Source organism: Bos mutus, chromosome 10 (genome assembly GCF_027580195.1).
Source record: "Bos mutus isolate GX-2022 chromosome 10, NWIPB_WYAK_1.1, whole genome shotgun sequence".
Lineage (NCBI taxonomy): Eukaryota > Metazoa > Chordata > Mammalia > Artiodactyla > Bovidae > Bos > Bos mutus.
The window spans coordinates 8,742,237-8,759,669 of NC_091626.1; the positions used below are offsets into that span (position 1 = coordinate 8,742,237).

General features: G+C 35.6%; 1 protein-coding gene across 2 annotated transcripts in view; it reads right to left on the bottom strand.

Annotated features, from left to right (window-relative positions):
* AP3B1 (adaptor related protein complex 3 subunit beta 1) overlaps window positions 1-17,433 on the bottom strand; it is a 235,741-nt gene that overhangs the window by 87,494 nt on the left and 130,814 nt on the right. For both annotated transcript variants that reach the window (XM_070377253.1, XM_005899718.3), the window contains 5 exons: window positions 15,703-15,889; window positions 14,602-14,732; window positions 9,258-9,366; window positions 6,042-6,192; window positions 2,527-2,674 (listed from right to left, as the gene is read on the bottom strand). In XM_070377253.1, coding sequence (XP_070233354.1) covers window positions 2,527-2,674; window positions 6,042-6,192; window positions 9,258-9,366; window positions 14,602-14,732; window positions 15,703-15,889 — 726 coding nt within the window. The remainder of the gene's footprint in view (window positions 1-2,526; window positions 2,675-6,041; window positions 6,193-9,257; window positions 9,367-14,601; window positions 14,733-15,702; window positions 15,890-17,433) is intronic.

Genomic DNA, 17,433 nt, shown 5'->3' on the forward strand with positions numbered 1-17,433 from the left:
AGGTATTTACAAAGTTGGAAAAATGCAGGAGACATAAGAGTGACAAAATATTATGGGTTCCTTTTAGCACTGGTGTTCTGTAACCCTAATACTGGTCTCTCAGAGAATTAATATTCAAGTTTAAAAATGTTAACACTGATGTTTTATATTTATATAGGGCTTTACATTGATCTTTCACATCTGATTTTTTTATAATAGCACTGAAAGAAGCAGAGTAGGTATAAAGCATTTCTACTTTATAGATGAGGAAACTGAAGCATAAAGATATTATCTTCCAACAAGGAGAACACTATACCCATCAGGATCTCCATAAAATGAACTGTTTTCAAAGCCATATATTCAAGGTACCCCAAGGTCCCATTTTCACGCTCAATATCTCTAAAATACATTGTCCAAATGAAAGAAAAGGTTGAGAGAGTAAAAGTATAGCTTTAGCTGGGCTGCAGATTTAAGGTATATGAATTTTTAGCACTAACATACTGTCATGCTAAATTAAGGTAAAACATCCACCATCTGCCTCCATTACTCATAATTTAGAGTGGAAGCCACAAGACGGTGCAAGGAGAACTTTTCTACAATTACAGTGTTGTCCTTTGTTAGAAAACTGGTGCACGTGTAATTGCATGCTATGTTTCAAATCACTCAGAAAGAAATAAAAAAAAAAAAAAGTTATGGTGGCTCCAAGGTGGAGAATATATATTAAAACAAACAATCCTATAATCTGCCTGTTACAGACAGGAAAGGCATTACAATATATAGAAAATAAACTATATAAGCAAAACACACAGACAAAAAACTATCGACAATGTGAATAAAATCTGAATTTCTCGAGTCTTGGATCACTGCATTACTTTGAAATTTCATAATGATGTTCAACAGTAAAATATTTTCCACTACTAAGTGATTTAATCTGATCACTGGAAGTGACAGAGAAGAAACTGAACCTCTGGCCTGGGGCACCTCTGTGGGATTCTAATGTCCAACGCTGAAAAGGTACTAAAGTCTGCAACTTTTCAACTTTCACAAAACTTCATTAGAATAACTCACTTGTACCCACTTGACAACTCTTAATTTCTTGCTTGGTTATTTTGAAAAACTCTGTTTCTAAAGCTCTTTTATTTTGAATAAAATCTTAGGATCATTTTGTAATTTAATATAAGCAGGAAATGAGAAGATATCCAACTCACTGAGTAGTAAGTTTATAAGAGGCCAGATTAATAAACCTAAAAATCTCAAAGATTTTATGTGAATTTTTGAAAAATAAAATCCCATGTTATATACTACATAGAGACATAAATTTTAAATATAAATTCAGGTTTAAAATAGGTTTTTCTATAATTAAGAATATTTAGAGACAGACAAATACTAGCCAATGTTTAAAGCACGTTTATTCTTTTTCAAAAATATGGTTATTCTTTAATAATAAATCTTGGATGGAGGACAATTATTACTTTGATGAATTTATTTTCATACTTGCCTACTCAAATGATTTATTCAAGAAATTCATGTTACTAGAACAAATAAATGAAAAAGATAGTGCATTTAAAAAAAGCTGAATTCAATAAAAGGTAAGATGTGATTATATTTTAAACACATGGAATAATACATTTATTCATAAAAACCACTGCATTTGAAACTGAGCATCACCACGATCCATTTATAGGATGGGAATAATAATTAAAGATCAAAAGGATATATTAAGTCTGAATTTTGTATTAAAAACTACATTTCCCAATTTTTTTTGTTTTTGCTGCTAAGCAGACAAGGTTTAGTGCTACAGATATTGTACTAAAAAACCATAATTGCTCTTTTTTTTCAGCCGCACAGTGCAGCATGCAGGATCTTAGTTCCCTGAGCAGGGATCAAACCCAGGCCTCCTGTAGTGGAAGCTTGGAGTCTTAACCACCGGTCCACCAGAGAAGTCCCTATAATCATTCTATTGTCACAAGTGGTTCTTGCATTTGTTTTTAAATATATGTTACTGCATTTTTATTAAAGAATGTATACTCTTTAATTAAACCTTTAAAAATTATTATCCAAAATGCCTGATATATTTTTAAAAAGTATATTAGTCTTAATTTCTTATGAAGCATGTACATTTATATTTCTTTGCTCAGTACTACTTCTGTGAGGGAATAGTACTGAGTAAAGGGGAAGTCAAAGTTCCCTTTACTTCCCATCTGGCAAAAGTTTCCCTTGTCACATCACAGCCAATGACAAAAAAGGTCATACTCAGAACACTGAGGTCTCTAATTGTGGTTGGAAAACGTGAAGTTAAAAAAGTTTCTAACTTCTCTGCAGAATTGAGTTATGAGGGAAGTAATAATATACCAAAAAAAAAAAAAAAATCAAAATAAAATCACAGGTGTGGATGAACGAACATGGTGTTTAGTTGTCAGTGACATATTAAATTCCTTCCCTGCTTTCTTGATTTTCAACAAAACAAATTTTTAGAAATATTTATTCTTAATTGCAAAAAGGCTAAAGAATATTTACTTTCTGTTACAAAAACGTGTAATCTCTTACCTTAGTAACTTTTCTGGATTCAGATTCACTTTCAGATTCTGATTCTGATTCAGAATCCGAAGAACTCTCTTCTATTGAACTAGATTCACCACTGGAAGACTCTGAAGTTTTAGAGTTTTCTTTTTCCTTATCCACATCTTTAGAATCACTAATCAGAATAATAAAATTTGAAATATTAGATACTTACATTAAAAAGTAGTTTGAAAAATCAAATGACAAGTATTACCATTTTTCCATTTTGTGTATGAATCAAAATCTTTATTAGGGAAGTGTATTTCACTGAGAACCATTTCTTTTTAGTGTATAGACAGTAAAAATGGTTTTAAAATTCCAAAACATGTTAATGAAATAATAATAAAGACAGTATTATCTATAACTAAATGAATCAGAACCCATTCAAAACTAAACCATATCACACACACTTCAAGTGCAAAAGATCATAAAATGAGACTAAATGACATCATAAGCAGAAAACAATAATTAAATGTTTGATTTACTAGGACTACACATTAGGTGCTAACATTAACAACTTCAGAAATACTTAGGCAGATTTTAAAATACTATCTCAAAATACTCATTAAAAATTTAAATACTTATAATCTACTTTTGCTAATACAGACTTGCATTTTATAGATTATTCTGCCCAAGAAAATGATTACATATGTTCCCAAATGTGACCCTTTAATATATATGAGAAAACATCAAGCAGTTCAAAAGAGAATTCTTCTAATGTACTAAATTTTACTAAAAATGTCAGATAATCAGATAAATACTAAAGTTTTAAAATACCCAATGATCAAACCTAAGTGCTGATGTTCATTTTGTTCACTCATTCCCTTGACAAATATTTACTGACTGCCCTCCATGAGCTGGCACTATGTTAGGTGCTAAGAGTAACAGTGGTTAGTAAGATACAGATGATCTCCATTCTACTCCTTTATAGAGTCTACAGTCAGTCCATTGGAAGATACAGAGAAGTTAAGTTGGCAGTGACAAGAAAGCATGGTAAACAATAAGTAACAAAGTATATACTGTGTCCTGAGAATACCTGAAGGAGCATCTCAACAAAACGGACCAAGACTGGGACCCTTCCTAGAGGAAGAGACACACAAGTTGAAAGAGGAATAAGGCAGGAAGAAGGGAAGGGGAAAAGGTCTCCAGGAAGAGATAACACACAGTGTTCGCTCAGGGGAAAAGAGAGAGCTTGTGATCTTTATTTTCTCAAGTTTGAAGGTCTAACTTCTCTTTATCATATGTGCGTGTATGTGTATATTGTTTTAAAAATCCACCTTGTGCCAGATAGTATAAGGCAATTCATAAACAATTATCTAATTCAGATGTTTTAACGCATTCTTCCCAGGTAGTGCTACTGCTAAAGAACCCACAGGCCAATGTAGGAAACATAAGAGACGTGGGTTTGATCCCTGGGTCAGGAAGATCCCGTGGTGGAGGGCATGGCAACCCACTCTAGTTTCCTTGGGCTTCCCTGGTGGCTCACATTGTAAAGACTCTGTCTGCAGTGCAGGAGACCTGGGTTTGCTCCCTTGGTTGGGAAGATCCCCTGGAGGAGGGCCTGGCAACCCACTCCAGTATTCTTGGCTGGAGAATTCCAAGAACAGAGGAGCCTGGAAGGTTACAGTTCACAGGGTCACAAGAGTTGGATACGACTGAGCAACTAAGCACAGCACAGCAGTTATGACTACTAAAGGGTGGTTCTGAAGATACTTAGACCTCTTTAGCTTTAAAAAATTATCACATAGTTATACTGGCAAAGCTTTTTAAAAAATTCTAAGAGTCAAGAAGAAAAACACCTGGGGAGGGTGAGTGGTTAGGCAACTGGAAGAATCGATATTTCCCTGAACTGATTTTTGTGCAGGAAATACGTGATTGCTGTTTATTAAAAATGAAGTCATGGTAACATCTCAGAGCACATGTAATTATATTTGATGACTAAAAAGTGTGTTTTTTTTCCTTCCCCTATCAGAGAATGGCAATTTATATTTCCCATTTAGTGGTTAAAACATATACCTAAAATATAAGGTTTAGAATGTATCTGAGATTTCCTTTTATATAACAAACAATTTCTAAAAATTCAAACATGAGTTTAAAAAAGCCTGTTTCTGAAGAAAAAAACAATGAAACTAACACAATTTATGATTATAAGCTTCTAGCATATTGACTTTTGCTATCAGAAAAGACACTTAGTGCTCTGAACAAAACTTTGCCTTCCTAAGAAATATAACATTCTTCACAAACTAAGTAATCACAGATGGATATGAGTTTGAGCAGACTCTGGGAGACAGTGAAGGACAGGGAAGCCTGAAGTACTGGAGTCCACGGGGTCACAAAGAGTCGGACATGACTTAGCGGCTGAACAACAACAAATCACAGATATTCTGATATTAAACTAGAAGCACAGAACCTCTCTCTGAGAAAAGACTACTACAAACCAAGCAACTGGCTTGCTGCAACAAGTGAATGATTCTGACTATACTTAGCTTCTAGCCTTTAAGATAAGATTTTAAAGGTAAAAGTGTTATTTTATTATGCATCACTCAATTTTGATGGGTAATTATTGTTTACCTTACTGCTTAGAGTTTCAGATGTTAATCTAATGAAAAGAATTTACTGGTAACTAGCTTTTTAACTTTGCATGATGAAAAGCCTGTATTAATTTAACCTACAGATTTCATTTGTTCTGAACAGGAAAAACAATATAAATCACTTTTAAAATCATTAAATCCTGACTTAAATTAATAAAGTCATAATTAGGGCATTATGCTGTGTTTGTTATGGAAGTGGCAGGGCGAGCTGCTTTAATTACTGTCTGTAATAAAAGGAGCAGAGAGCGTACTGTGCCCCAATCAGTGCTGTCAGCCACGACTGAGCTGGGCTGCAAGCTCATCAACTGAGCGGGCAGCAGGCTCCCAGGGAAAGGGCCATCGTGTCTGCAGAGGCCACTCTCTGACAGCAGTGGGGAAAACAGACTCAGACAATCCAAGGTATTAGCCCCAATTACTCAAAATTTTAATGACATTTTAACACATGATAATATTGTTGATAATGGGAGATCTTAAAAAGTGCTAACACTTAAATACCTTATGACCGTCTTCCTTCACAGCCCCTGACTCTAATATTTGGATCATAATCTTTTTAATATAACATTATTTAGAAAAATCAATTGTCTTAGTTACATAATGGCAAAGTGTTGAAGGATTTAATTTTCACTCTCAGCAAAATTGCTGCAAAAGGTAATTAAGTGTTTCATACCAACTGCGTGATCACTTAACTCGGCTTTCCAAGGTTACACCAATTTTCAAAATGTAACCCCAAGATTTGTTCAAGTTCAAAATGGAAACTGAGCATTACAAGTAGGAGAATAATGTGAATCAGTATTTTAAATTAATATTAAAAGACTTACAGCCTGTTTGGAGAGATAAACATACACTCATTTTTTCACTCAGTGTTAGAGCAGGGGAAAAGACCACAGAATGTTTGTGAAGTCAAGAGCTCACCCTCTCCCTCTGGCTCTGGAGCGTGTGGCCGCTCTTCCCTTCCCGGCCTCTGGCTCACTCCCACTCTCACCCGAGTCCTCAGCGCTGTCCCCACTGTGGTCGTCTTCCTCGTCTTCCCCGTCTTCCCCACTTTCACTTCCAGACTCACTCTCTGAAAAAAAAAATAACCAGATGCTCTTTGATTTATAGCCACTTAATAAATACAAGGGACAGAAGCAAGTATCAACATTCATCACAAATGAAATGAGATGCTGAGTTTTCACATAGTGGACCCCACTGGATCCATAGTCTCTATATCTGCTGTCTGGTCACTCAGACCTCCAGAACCCTGCAGCAGAGTGAGCACAGTGGGGCTCCAATACCCAGAGAAGGAATAGAAAAGACCCACCAAGTAAAACAATGTGAGCATATATTGCTTCCCAAACCCATACATGTCTTAGCTACAGCAAACTTTTTATTTAAAGACTGATTATGAGGATGACTCATCAGAAAAGGCCCTGATTATGGGAAAGAGTGAAGGCAGGAGGAGAAGGGGACAGCAGAGGGAGAGATGGTTGGATGGCATCACCGACTCAATAGACGTGAGTTTGAGCAAGCTCCGGGAGATGGTGAAGGGCAGGGAAGCCTGGCGTGCTGCAGTCCATGGGGTTGCAAAGAGTCCGACATGACTGAGCGAACGAACAATGAGGATGATATAAGAATAAAGAAATATTTTATTTCCTCTACTTATAATGGGAAATTTTATTTAAAGAAATAGAAGGGATTATTGATCTTAGGAACAAATTTTGAGAGGGAAAAAAGCTGTTCAAATCATCTTCAAACTTAATTCAAAGGCAACAAAGCAAAATCACTAATCAAAAAGTACTTACTTTAGCTAGTGTAAGAGTTTTCCATAAGTCAAAGAAATGATAAAGTTAGACTGAGGAACTACAAAGTTAAAACTTTTCTGTATAAATTATGGCATACTAGGGCTCACTGAAGAAGTAAAGTGAAGTCGCTCAGTCGTGTCCGACTCTTTGCGACCCCGTGGACTGTAGCCTACCAGGCTCCTCCGTCCATGGAATTCTCCAGGCAAGAGTACTGGAGTGGGGTGCCATTTCCTTCTCCAGGAGATGTTCCCCACCCAGGGATCGAACCCGGGTCTCCCGCATTGCAGGCAGACGCTTTAACCTCTGAGCCACCAGGGAAGCCCCATATACAGCATGTTTTTGTGTATTTTAAACAGGAAGCATAACTTTTTGGTAGCTGAAACGATGACATGTACAGAGTTGTATCCTGGATAAGAGGACACACTGTTTTCCTAGCCTATGATCTATCTGATGACGTGTCCTCAGGGAGGAGTATGTTGCTGTTGTTCACTCACTCAGTTGTATCCAACTCTTTGTGACCCCATAGGCTGTCGCATGCCAGGCTTCCCTGTCCTTCACTATCTCCCAGAGTGTGCAAAAACTCACGTCCCTTGAGTTGATGATGCCATCCAACCATCTTGGCCTATGATCTATCTGATGAAGTGTCCCCAGGGAAGAACATAACCTCTAGTTAAAATAGTATTCTAATAGGTAAATAGTAGTATCTACTCTATGAAGATTAATTTATGTATCACACAGCAAAAAGCTAGGAATGCCTGTATTCTTTTGGAATAGCCTAGAGTGATAAGCATGAGTTTTCAAGCTGGAACGTCCATGTTCAAATCCTGGCCCTGACACATACCAAGGTGTAAGACTGAGCAGTTATTCAACCTCTCTGGGTCTTGACTTTTTTTTTTTTCAGCAAAGCTCCATCAGAGCTGTTGTGAAGAGTAAATGATTTGAAATGCGTAAAGGTGATTACAACACAACAGTACTACCACATGGTAAGGCACTCATCGCCTTGAGCTTTTAAAATTTTCTTCTTTATCATTTCATAAGAAAAGAAAAAAATCTATCATTTTGTTTGTTTATTTTTGGCTGTGCTAGACCTCTGCTGCCTTGCACGGGTCTTCTCGAGCTGTGCCGAGGAGGGGCTCCCCTTCATTGCGGCACAAGGGCTTCTTGCCGTGGCACACCGGCTTCAGTAGCTGCGGCACGGAGGCTCAGCCCTTGTGGCGCGTGACCTTATACCGGGTCCGAGACATGTGGGGTCTTCCCAGACCAGGGATCGAGCCCATGTCCCCTGCAGTGGCAGGTGGAGTCTCATCCACTGAGCCATCAAGCCAAGTCCCATTGTGACTTTTTACAAAGAGCAAAATTTACCTTTACCCAAACTTTAGAAAACAAAACTGTTGATTAAGGGTGTCTTGAATTTGTTGTGAAGTCAAAGTTAAGCACACATACATGTTAACTTAGATAACTGGCTTATGCTATAAACAATAATAAAAAAAACTTATAGCATGTAAGTTACTTTTCATGTTTATATGGGAGTTCAAACCAAATCTGGATCCAGTTCATTTCAGGCACCATTTATTTAAATTTTCAAGTTAGAAAAATCTTTGAGGAAATTTGTTTATCTTCAAGAAGACGTGTTCATTGGAAAAAAAACTGGTATCTTCTAATAAGAAAAGTTTTCTCCTTCTTCTGGTAGCTAAAAGGGAACTCTTAATATCCCTACTATACGTGTTCAGATAATGCCATGAAAAGCCATAATGTTACTGGAATATTTCAAATACATACTGAAAAAGGTTAGACTCTAAATAGAACATGAGCTTGTGAATAAATGGGATGGAGACAAATATCTGTGAGACACTCTTAACTACACAACATATCTTTCTCAATGGTCTATGTCATTCCTGAAATTCCATATTTTTAGCATTAGCTGTTTGGATTGAAGTAATTTTCCCCATTTTTCAGCTTATTACTTCAGAAAATAACACACCACAGACTAATTTGTCAAATACTGAAAACAAAGCCTTGCCAAATGTAAATTTATGTTTTTCAACACGTTAATGAACATCCCAGGCAGTGTGGGTTAGAATTCAGAAAAGCATGAGCTCTTTTTTCAATTCTGTCATTTTTTAGTTATGGGTCTAAGAGGCAATGTCAAATAAAAAGCGGTTAGAAATTACTTTGAAAACTTACGTATCAAAATTACTTTGACATGTAAATGAAAGGAATTGTTTCAATCGTGTACACTTCACCTAAACCTGCTGGCTGAATGTTACGCTCTGGGCCTCCGCGTTCTGCAGGGAGCACGGCCTATAAGCCACGGTGAACAAGGCTTTCCAATGAATTAAAGACTCACCACTGTCACTGCTGCTCTCAGAAGAGTCCTCTTCCTCCTCAGATTCGGAATAAAATTTCTTATCAGGATTCTCTTTCTTTGCTTTTCCTGCTGGGGTCCATTCTTTTGCCTGATTTAAAAAAAAGTAAAAATGTAAATATCAAGGAATTCTCAAAAGGGATGTAGTCTTCAGGCAGACTTAATCATTCGGAATACTCTGTGAAACCAGAAGGAAGTTTAAAGCCTCAGTAGAAAAGGCAACACTGAAAAGTCTTGGCATTAAGACTGATTCCCACTACCCCTAAGTAGAGAAACATAAACTCTCACTCAGAGCCTATTATTTTAGATCCACAACCTTATATATAACATATAATTTTAGATACATTTGTATTCGTTGGTCTATAGAAGATTTAAGCTAAAGTAAGACAGTCTAGAAGAGATAAGGGCAATTAGAGGCAGAAGTAGTAAGAGCAGTAAGAAATTCAATTTCACAGCTTGATGTTCTGTGTGCTGTGCTTAGTCGCTCAGTCATGTCTGATTCTTTGTGACCCCATGGACTGTATGTAGCCTGCCAGGCTCCTCTGTCCATGGAGATTCTCCAGACAAGAATACTGGAATGGGTTGCCATGCCCTCCTCCAGGGGATCTTCCCAATCCAGCGACTGAACCCAGGTCTCATGCACTGCAGGCGGCTTCTTTATCATCTGAGCCACCAGGGAAGCCCAAGAATATAGGAGTGGGTAGCTGATCCCTTCTCCAGGGGATCTTCCCAACCCAGGAATCAAACCAGGGTCTCCCCAGCATTGCAGGTGGAGTCTTTATCAGCTGAGTTACCTTGATACTGAGGTTTTTAAAAAAAAGAAAACATCTAGTGTAGGCAACAAATAGCCTGTACCATCTCAACCACCTGAACCCTGGGGTAATTCTTGATTTGTGTGTTTGTCATATCCTAGATATCTAATCCACCAAGAAAACCTATAGGCCCCTTGGTCCTTTACCACCTTACTCAGAGCCCGCCTCCCCCCTCTTGGATCACCGTAATAGTCTCCAACTGGCTATCTTGTGTCTAGTTTCATCTTTCACCCCCACTCCAAGCTGGCTCAAAACAGCAGCTAGAATGATTTTATTAATTCCAATCAAGCCCCTCTTTCTTTGAAAAGGTCTGCAAAGGCTTCCCATTCACTTAGAACAAATGAAGCCCTTACGATAAAAACTCGTCAGCGCTACCTGACTCCTGCTGCTGCTCTCCCTCTTGCCCACTTCCCTCCAGCCACTCATCACAGGGTCTTCAAAGACCCCAGACGTGCTCCTTGAGGCCTTTCTCCAAAGGTGATCCTACTTCCAGCACCCTCACCCCAGATGACCACATGGCTCATTTCCTCACTTCTTTCAAGACTCTGTACAAGTGCCACCTCAGGGAGGACCGCTCAACCGAAAATTTCAACCTCCTGTGGAGGCTGATCTTCCTTTGCACTAATTTTTTTTGTTGTTTTTTGGTCATAGCACTTATTATTTTCTAATATACTACTGTATACAATTTATATATTTATTGTAATTGTCAGTCTATCCCTGCAAAACATCAGCATCTGGAGATCAGAGACATTTGAATATTTTGTACACTGATATATCTTAAATGTGTTTGGCACAAAAACTATTAGTTGAGTGACAGACCCTTAAAAACTTTAACACAGTGTATTGAAGTAAAATAAATTATTTTCATAAGTGTGATTTTGATTCATTAAGAAAAAGTTAAATGTTTCATACACTCTCTTTTAAAGGGCAAGAAATGTGTATTTTTTAAAAGGTCAAGAACAGTTAAGACGCATTTATTTATCACACTTCAGAGTTTTCACTATGTGCCAGTCTGCTAGGGTAACATTTGTTGTAAAGAAATTTATAGTAAGACTGAGGTTCTTATTCAAGAATGGTTCTCAGCACTGGATGTCTGTCAGAATCACCTGAGAATACTTTTTTAAAATACTAATATCAATAATAAAAATACTAATGCTAAAAATGCTAACACTTGGGACCCACTTCCCAAGATTCTGATTGGTCTGGTACAGGTCTGACAGATTTGTTTTAAGATATCCATATGAATATAGTATAAAGCTAGGTTTAAAAACCACTGCTGTAGAGGGCTTATGGGCTTAAGATATGTTGCTTACAAAGGTAAGCTTCAGTAATCTGGAAAATTATTATCTGGACAATAATAGAAAAATGAGCAAAAATTACTCAAATATATTTGAGTAAGATACTAACATAAGATCAACAATACTGCTTTTTATGTATGTTTAAAATGCTCTGTCCTCCAGATATGAATAAAGACAGTATTCTATAAACAAAGTTCTCCTATATTTAATAAACAGTAAAGTTCGTATTTTTCTTAAATCCAAACAAATACATTTTTCTGCAGGCTAGTAAAGTGTGTGTCAGGTCAATTTATGAAAAAAAAATTAGTTAGACTATGGCTGTCAGGAAAAGACTAAGTCATCATATAAAGAAAAGCAGGCGCCTATGCTCAGAGGGGCATAATATTTTGACAGGGCCATGGATTCTCTATTCATGGAGTTTAAGGTTTTAAAGCGTAAAGACTAATAAGTATTTTTTGTTATGGTATGTTATGACTATGATAATTGTATCATTCTTAGCAAAGGAAATAAAAGGGTAAAGAGAAGAGGAAAAAAAATAACAGCACTAATTTGAAAGTTTCAATATAAGATAAAATATTGATAGTAGATGTGTTTATAAAGCAAAATACCCTTGATATGCAAAACTGAGAGAAAAGGATCTTTTAGAACCAAGTAAAAACAAAAACTGCAAGGAATCTTGAAAATTTACTAGTGGCATAATATATATAGTAGCTAATATCCTGGAAATGTGTAATGCAAAATGACTTCTAGTGTCAGTGTGACTAGGTTCCATATTGTTTTGATTAAAGTATTAGATTGTCTAAACTTAGGCTGTTATTCTTGCTAAGTTAAATTTCATAGTAATAAGACATGACCCTGTAAGATGACTTTACAGTAAGACTAGGGTCACACATATATTATGTGCATAAGTACATTGATGCAACTTTAGAGAGGGATGAGGTAGAATGAAAGGCAAGAAAGATTATGTGAACATTACTTTCTACACTACTGCAGCCAAATTTGATAATAGAACTATATATGTTATTTTTATATTTAATTAAGTCTTCATAGTATAATTTCAAGTCAATGTGTCCAGAGACAAGTAGATTGAAACTGTTTTCTACATGGCATCAATGGAGAGTGAGTTTTTTCCAACCAAGTTCCATCAGTTATAATTATTCTCCATAATAAGTTACCAATTATTAATTTCCACAATGTAGTCAGCAAAATGAAAAAGAAATCAATCTGTCTCTGTTCAAATGGACAGGTGAAATGAATATAAGAAAATAGGTTATTCAAGTACTGTCCCTATAGGTAGTTAATGCTCAGAAGAGCACAAGAAAATGGAAGAAGCCAGCCAAACAGCCAATCTATCAGCCAATATAAGAACACTGCTGAGACCAAATTAAACTGCATGGCATTGCTATCAATTTCTGAGATGATATTTTTATTTAACTTTTTTTTGTGTGTGTGTGGATTGGGGCAGCAAGGAGGAGGGATAAGGGTAGAAGTAGGGTGGGATAAAAGGGTGATTCTACTTGGGCCAAAACATTACGTACCTAATAATGAAAAGGGACAGAAACATAAAAACAAACAGGCAAAAGAAATTAGGAGAGAGTATTACTTACAACAAAGAACATTCTCTTTGTATGCTAGTATCTGACCAAATGTTTCATAAATAAGCCAATCTTTTTGAAGAATACTTAAGAGTAGTATGTATATTTGAGGAGAAATCACCAAACTTAGTTGCAAGGAGAAACATGGAACTTGTTAGTTTTATATTTTAAAAAATTGTCTCTAAATAGAGATAATTTGTCACAACCTGAAAACAGTGGTGCTAATAAATACTAAGGACAGTCCAGAATTGCAACAACCTCAAGCTTCCTCTCATTATGTTACATAATAAAATGCAGTAAGAGCGTGAACAGTGGACTCAGATACGAAGTGGTATTCCAATTCTATCACTTACTAGCTATGGGAACTTGGGCAATTTACTTAGGTTCTCTGAACCTTCGTTTCGTCATCTGCAAAACGGGAATGACAATCACCATCGCTTATAATAATTATGAGGTTTAAACAAATAATGATTATAAAATATTATCAAAGAACACTACCTGGGTTAGTTACTGGTTATTATTGCCCTGGCCACACTCCAAAGCCGGATAAGTTTGAGTAGTTAAGAGAAACATACTTTTCAAAGCAGTCAAATTAAATGGCTGTGCCCCAAGAATTTCCTGGCAGTCTAGAGGTTAGGACTTGGCACTTTCACTGTTGTGGCCCACGTTTAATCTCTGGTCAGGGAACTAAGACCCTACAAGCTGCCAAGTGTGGGTACGGAATTCTTCTATTTAAAGGAAGACAGTTTTTTCCCCATTGTATAAGGAAAAGTTAGTAGGCAAGAAGATTAACGGACTTTCTCATAGGAATTATAGATAAAGACTAGTTACCTGAACCCTAGTTCAATATATGTGCTGTACTGGAAAGGCACCCAGGATGTAATAAATAATTGTTCTTTTTATTAATTCTATTTAAAAAAATATCAGATATCTTTCACATAATCTTTAAAGACAATAAGAAGACCTCTCTTTATTTTTCTTGTTTATATAAGAAAGAGATAATATTAGGAAAGAACATTAATTCCCTTATTTTAGTGGCCAGCATGTTATAAAGACCTAGGAAAAAAGTATTTATACAGAGACTTTTTTTTTTAATGTGAAGCAATATATTATTCATTAATTGTGACCTTGTTCAAGGATATTTTTGGTACATAATGCTTCCTATTTATATTTGGCTTCATGTGAAAAAGGTTCCTCAGAAAAGCCAAAAGAACACTTTGTATGGTTTTTCTGGAAGAGATAGCAAAAATGATTTGGAAAATATTGACAGGAAGCTTATGAGTCTCTAAACTAAGTGGGAAAAGCTCAACTCAATGAAACTAAATACCTTAGAAATTGAATCTGCACAGCTACAAATGCAGTATCACAAATGTGGGTGGCACTGATGCAGAGAATTCAATTCTCTATTTCCTTGAAGAAAAGGAACAGTACATGTACAATGACATAGGAATACTACAATATTTAGTTCCCATAGCAGCAAGATATATCTAACACATTACATTTAGAAATACCAGAACAATTTTCAGTTTTCACCGCCCCCAAAAAAGCTTTTATACAAAACAGCAGCTATCCTAGAATCTCCTACTGCTTGACAAAATTAATTTCAGAAAGGTCAACTTACCAACTCTATTACTTCTACATTTCGAACTGATGGGTCAGGCGCCACCTCTGGCCAATTAGATAATTCCAGGTACCCAGTTGCTTTGGTGTTGAGAGTGTGAGATAAAGTGCCAAGCTGGAAATGATCCCTATCTATTAAAATAAAGGAAAATATAAAATAAACAATCTGAGCTGCATATAACAGAGAACAATCCTAATCAGAGCTCAAGGTAATTGGCATATTACCTCAAATGTCAAGGAATAAATATAAACTAGGAAACTCTTCACAGGTCAAAAAAACTGATTTCAGTCCATAGATTACAATAATCTCCCCGATAATGGTCAATAAAAAAGCTAATCAGTCAGTGTGTTTAGAGGTGTTGCTCTGATATGTAGCTTCTCTAAAAATTACTTTACTGTGAATATTAAGAATGACAGCACAGTTAAACAATCCATATACATGTCTTGCCACCAACACATTCAGAATTTTAATAGTTTTACTACAAAACTGAACTGCTTTTTATGCCTTTACAACAATTAAAGGAGAAACAATATGAAAACCAAAGTATATAATCATTCGATTCCCACTGTAATGGCTACTTGCGAAACTGATAAATTACTCCTTTTAAAAAGCTGGGGAAAATAAGTCAATTTCCATGTCTGAAAAGCAAACAAATATAAAGGGATACTTCTATGAAATAATTCTTTCCGGAAAAGCTTATGTTAGTGTACACAGAATATTTAATAACTCACTATTAAGGTGAATTACATATCCCTTATTAAACAAAGCTATCTATTTAAACCAGAAATGAAGTCAATGTCTGCAAAAACAACACAGCTTTTATCTATTGTTCAGTCCAATCATTTGGTAAGAATAAACGTCAGAACATTGAAATTATTTAGGTAAATAAGGCCTATAAAAACATAAACTTGAACTAACTAATATAAAGCTTGTATCAGAGAAGAGATGAATGAATAGACAGCACACTTTTCGTATTTATATATTTATACACACTAATCACACATTTTCTAAGAGATAAATTTTAAACATGTTAGAAATGGGATATAGTATCATAAGTTTTAAGATAACATAATATCTGCAGGTATATTCTGATAATAATACCTTTAAAAGGAGATTCAAGCAGTGGTGCGGGTTTCTGCGCCAGGAATATTTTTTTGGCATATTTACTTAAAGCTCCACTCTTCTCATTCGGAACAATAAGCTGCCTAATAAATCTTGTACGATCTCTGATGTCGTAGTTTTGATCATACTTGCCGAGATTTAATATGTACTGGGTAAGCAATTTTGTCTGTTGGAAAAAAACAGAACAAGATGAGAATACAGTTATTTATGATTATTGATAACTCTGGATAAACATATTTAAAGAGGTAATAAAAATGAATGGTTATGTCAAACAAATGTTGTTCCATAGGGAATATGCATTTCTAACACTGCAAATGGAATTCTGAAGCCAAAGCACATGTCCTCTTCAGTATTGGGGAGGTGAATGCTGAGTACTGAGAAGCAGCCATGTGCTAGATTATTAAACTGCTGAAGTGGAAAGAAAGGCATCATTAAAAAAATAATCATATATGGCAAACCCGCTGAAGGGTCTACGTGAGAATAATGAATGTGGAAATACAACTAAAAACATGGCACTCAAAACTTAATCGGAAAAATATGCAGGACATCAAAACATCAGAGAGTATTAGGGGGCTGGCAAACTGCTTCTCCTGAGGTGTGTTTTATGAAGAGATACTGTCCCTGGCATAAGCAGTGTCTGCACTCTGACTACACTCAGTTACTTTACCCTGAATTATGACCCATTAAAGCAGACACATGAATCACTGAACTGGATTACTGCAAATTATTTGCAGTGCATTTAGCTGTTACTTTTTCATAAAAGCAAGCTGCTGATGCCCTCTAAAAACTAGGATAAAAGACTCCTTCCATTTTTTTCCCCATATTGCTTATGGCCTCTAGTAATATTGGTCATTTATTTATTTATGTTAGGGAACAACTTATTATAGTAGCTTTTACACTCTAATAAGATTTCCTAAGTCAATTTTTGACTGTACTACATTAACATATATTGAGATAATTTTAATAATTAAACCAAAATTGAAATGTTAACAAAATAGGTTTGTATTTTCCACTCATTACTTTATTGAAAAAGCATAATTTTACTTTAGAAGGTTACACATATACAATTCTAACTATAAACAGGATTCATAATACATGGAAAAAATAAACATCTACATTAGAACATTTTATAGACATTAGAAATGGATTAAAAACAACAAAATCCATCAAGTCGGGTAGAGCTAAAGATAGTTCTATAACAGTAAGTCAAGATACAGGAATGGTGTGGCAAACTCTTTTACAATATTAATTCATTAAGATAATTGGTTTGGATAGAAAGCAACCTTCTTTCAGTAACAATCTATTTAAAAACCATTAACCTAGTTTTACTAAAGTAGAACTACAAAAAATACAGATGAAAAATGTTAATAGAGCTATTCTAAATTTGGTTAACAACAACTGCTATTCACTAATTACTAGACTACGTTGGTTCAACAACAGATAAGAAAATTTCTATGATTGATTTTTTAAGGACAATCAGCAAAACAGTCACCAAGTGAATAACCCAGGTCAATCCAAGGTACAATGGACTGTGTAATCAACTTGCTGGGATAACCTGGAAAATACATCCTACTGTTAAGTTTCTTCAACTGTAGTGAGAATTCATAACTAAGTTAACTCTCTAAAGTATATCTGAATGTTGGGATTTAGAATATGCAACTAGAATAAATCAGATAAAAAGTCTATTCATTGCAGTAATTTTTTAAGCTA